At 36.6% G+C, this 3,481-nt stretch overlaps 1 protein-coding gene across 1 annotated transcript in view; it reads right to left on the minus strand.

Annotated features, from left to right (window-relative positions):
• The window catches only part of LOC108975963 (fatty acid synthase), a 10,478-nt gene that overhangs the window by 5,900 nt on the left and 1,097 nt on the right, over positions 1-3,481 (minus strand). Inside the window, 3 exon segments of the mRNA XM_018944821.1 lie at positions 488-911; positions 1,102-2,919; positions 3,060-3,481. The exon segment at positions 3,060-3,481 is cut by the window's right edge and continues 9 nt beyond it. Of these exon segments, the coding sequence (XP_018800366.1) occupies positions 488-911; positions 1,102-2,919; positions 3,060-3,481 (2,664 nt within the window).

The following is a 3,481-nucleotide window of genomic DNA, read 5'->3' on the forward strand; positions in this document are numbered from 1 at the left end:
GTAATTAAAAATGGAAAATTTATGTCGTATGATTTCTTCTCTGCGTACATGACAATAAGAGATATCTGGGCGACGGAATGTTGGAGGGATAGTTTGATGATGCCAAACCATTGAATTATTTTTCAAGCAGAACTACCTGCAATTATGGTAGCAGAAGATGTTTTACTTTGGAGTACAGACCTTTTTAAAAAGGTTAGCATTCACTCGGACAGCAGAGCAGCAATACCAGCTTTGAGCTCGCTCACTGTGCGCTCAAAATTAGTTAAGAAGTATTTACCTTCACTATCAATAGMATAATTATATTTTATTTTCAGACTCTGTAAAGCCGATGAACACCTCGAAATAAATAAAATCATTCGGTTTGCAAAATTGAAATTATACGGTTTGGTAAAAAAACGAAACCACATTTCATTCGGTTTCTGGAACATATCTATATATTTATATATATGAGCAATACTATGTATCAAAATCTCATTAAAATGTATACCTCGAATTGCCCTGTTCCATAGTGAATCATGACATTCAGTTCCACACTTCCATTCAAAGTCATATTTGTCGCACGTATGAATCGTACGTCCTCGAATTCAATCGGAACATCCATGTAGCTTGGACCATGATACATCAAAGAGAATGTTTCCCAAACATATTGAAGGTAACATGTAGCCGGAATTAGTATTTTCCCATCAATAATATGCCCGCTCATAAATTCCTCATTATCGCTACTTAAGTTTATTTTAAATAAGCGTTCACCACTCGATTTAGTTTTCATGTTCTCATATTTCGTTACAAACCAGTCTTCACTATGATCCCAGCGAATTAATGAGCTGATTCCAGGAGTACCCTTCGATACTGGGAATTCAATTTTCGAATATAAATTTTCTACCGGGAATGTTACTCCACTGCTAAACAATCTAAAAGCAAATATTTAATAAAATATTATTTATAATAATTTATGACTTTAGGATGCAAACTAAATATGTGTGTAATAGGTTTCTTTAATAAAAAAAATGCACAAATATTCATGCTTGAAATTTGTATAAATACAATTCTTTTTACGGCCTGAGATTATAAAAATGTTAAGTCAACAATAAGAGTACTTACTTTCCTAATGCCGTGAGGAAAAACAGGGTATTATTGCTATTGCTCCGTTGTGTGAGTGGAATATGAATACCATTGGGCATTGATCGTTTGAGTATTGCTTGGAGTAATCCATGGGGTGCAATTTCAATAGTTAAAGAATTTTTGGGTAGCATTTCAAACGTTTCTTCAAATAATACGCTATTCAAAAGATTGTTGGTGTGATACTCTGCTGAACATAGATTACGTCCAAATTGCTCCCAATCTTCTTTAGGTACACTTGTACTCAACCATTTTGAACTTCTTGCTTTCGGATCTGGTATGATTTGTTGTAAATATTTTAAAAAATCAGGACCCATATGAGCTATGTAACGAGAATGATAAGCAATATTTGAGCAAGGTACTTCTTTCGCAAAAATATTTTTTGCTTTTAACTCTTCCACAAATTTTGCTATATCTTCAGCTGGCCCGGAAATAGTACAAGATTCCGCACTATTCCGACAAGCTACTTCAATGCCATCTGGAATTATACTGATAATCTTCCTATAACCCATTCCGACAGCTGCCATTGATCCTTTTATTTTCTCAATTTCTAGACTGACTTTTCCACGGTAATAAGCAGCTAAGATCATTTGTTCTGCAGTAAAGCATCCATCGGCATAGGCGCAGCCCAACTCACCTACTGAATGACCAATAATGTAGTCGGGCTCTATGTTTAATGAGCGCAAGAGATCTACCAAGCCGATTTGAACTGCGGCTATTCCTACGAAGGAGTGCATTATATTTTCAAATGTACTGTGATCTGCGGATGTGAGTATGTTCATTAAATCAAGACCCTTGGATTGTAGGGTCTTATGGCTCTGCTCAATGGAATGCAAAAAAGTAGGAATCTGGAGCAATGATGCTCCCATTTCGGTCCACTGCGAACCCATTCCGCTAAACACCCAGACTATAGGACGTTTTATACCGGTGAAATGGTGTACATCTCTAACCTGTGTTTTCACTTGGTCGGTTCCATTTTTTACAAAAACCGCATATCCCCGAAACACCATGCCAGAAACTTCTTCCTTCTGAATATTATGTAATAAAGCAAAAAATTCGGCATCCAAGGGTTGATTTTCTATAGCGTTGAATACATAATTGACGGAATCCTCAGTCCTTCCAGCCCAAGTTAGTAACCTTGGTATATCATCATTTGGCACACCGCAATWTATTTTCTTTTTGTCATAACCTTTCAAAAGTACGTGGGCATTGGCTCCACCGAAACCAAAAGAATTTACACCTATATATGGTTTCTCTAGGTCAACGACATCTTTTACGACAATCAGACGGCCTTCCRAYAAAGCAGTAATTTCRGGTYTTACTTCAGTGAAGTTAATATTTGGGGCAATTTTCCCAGTTTTAAATGCTAAACATGCTTTCACCAAAGAACAAATACCAGAAGCTGCCTCCGAATGACCTATATTTGATTTTACTGAACCAACTAAAAGAGGCTTCTCACGCCGACTACATAATATGCTGTCAATTGCTCGACATTCTTCGGGATCTCCGACCACAGTTCCAGTACTGTGGGCTTCTAGGTAACCCAAATCATTAGGTTTTATATCAATTTCATTATAAAATTCAGCAATAAGTTGCTCCTGAAGTTTTCCAGACGGGAAGGTAATTCCTTCTGGTTTATACCCGTCGCAATTGGTTTTCGAGTAAACAACGCTGGCATATATACGYTTAGCATCACGTTTACGTTGTAAGAATAGACAAYTTATAGCTTCAGATCGCGTATACCCAGATGCATTTTTATCAAAAGGGCGACAATAACCGTTAGGAGCAAGTACACCAAGTCTTGAAAATTAAACAAATAATTTAACAAAGTTATATTACGGTAATATCCTTGGAATAAGAGATATATTTTTAATTATTTATAAATACTTTAAATACCGCAACAATAGTGAATGGAAACACAGGTTCCTTCGCTTATTTACCTGGCAAACTGGAGTGTTACAAATGGGTGCAATATTAAATTTGATCCACCAATAATAGCTGCGTCTATTTCTCCATTACGCAAAGCAGAGAAAGCATTATCTAAGGCATACATTGAGCTAGAACAAGCTGTATCCAATAAAAAGGATGGGCCTTGTAAGCCTARGCAATACGAAATTCTATTTGCCATCATTGCTCGACTGCATCCTGTCATACCAAAACCACCAGAAGATACTTTTTCATAAAACCATGTCTTCTCCGATTCAGATATACAGGAACCAAYATAAACACCAGTTTTTGTACCGCGTAGATTTTTCGGATTTATGCCGGCATCTATTACAGCTTCATATGCAGTCTCGATTAAAATACGGGTTTGAGGATCCATCGTATGGGCTTGTTTAAAATGAACGCCAAAAAATGTTGC

Source organism: Bactrocera latifrons, unplaced genomic scaffold (assembly GCF_001853355.1).
Source record: "Bactrocera latifrons isolate USDA-ARS-PBARC rearing strain unplaced genomic scaffold, ASM185335v1 scaffold_702, whole genome shotgun sequence".
Classification (NCBI taxonomy): Eukaryota; Metazoa; Arthropoda; class Insecta; order Diptera; family Tephritidae; genus Bactrocera; species Bactrocera latifrons.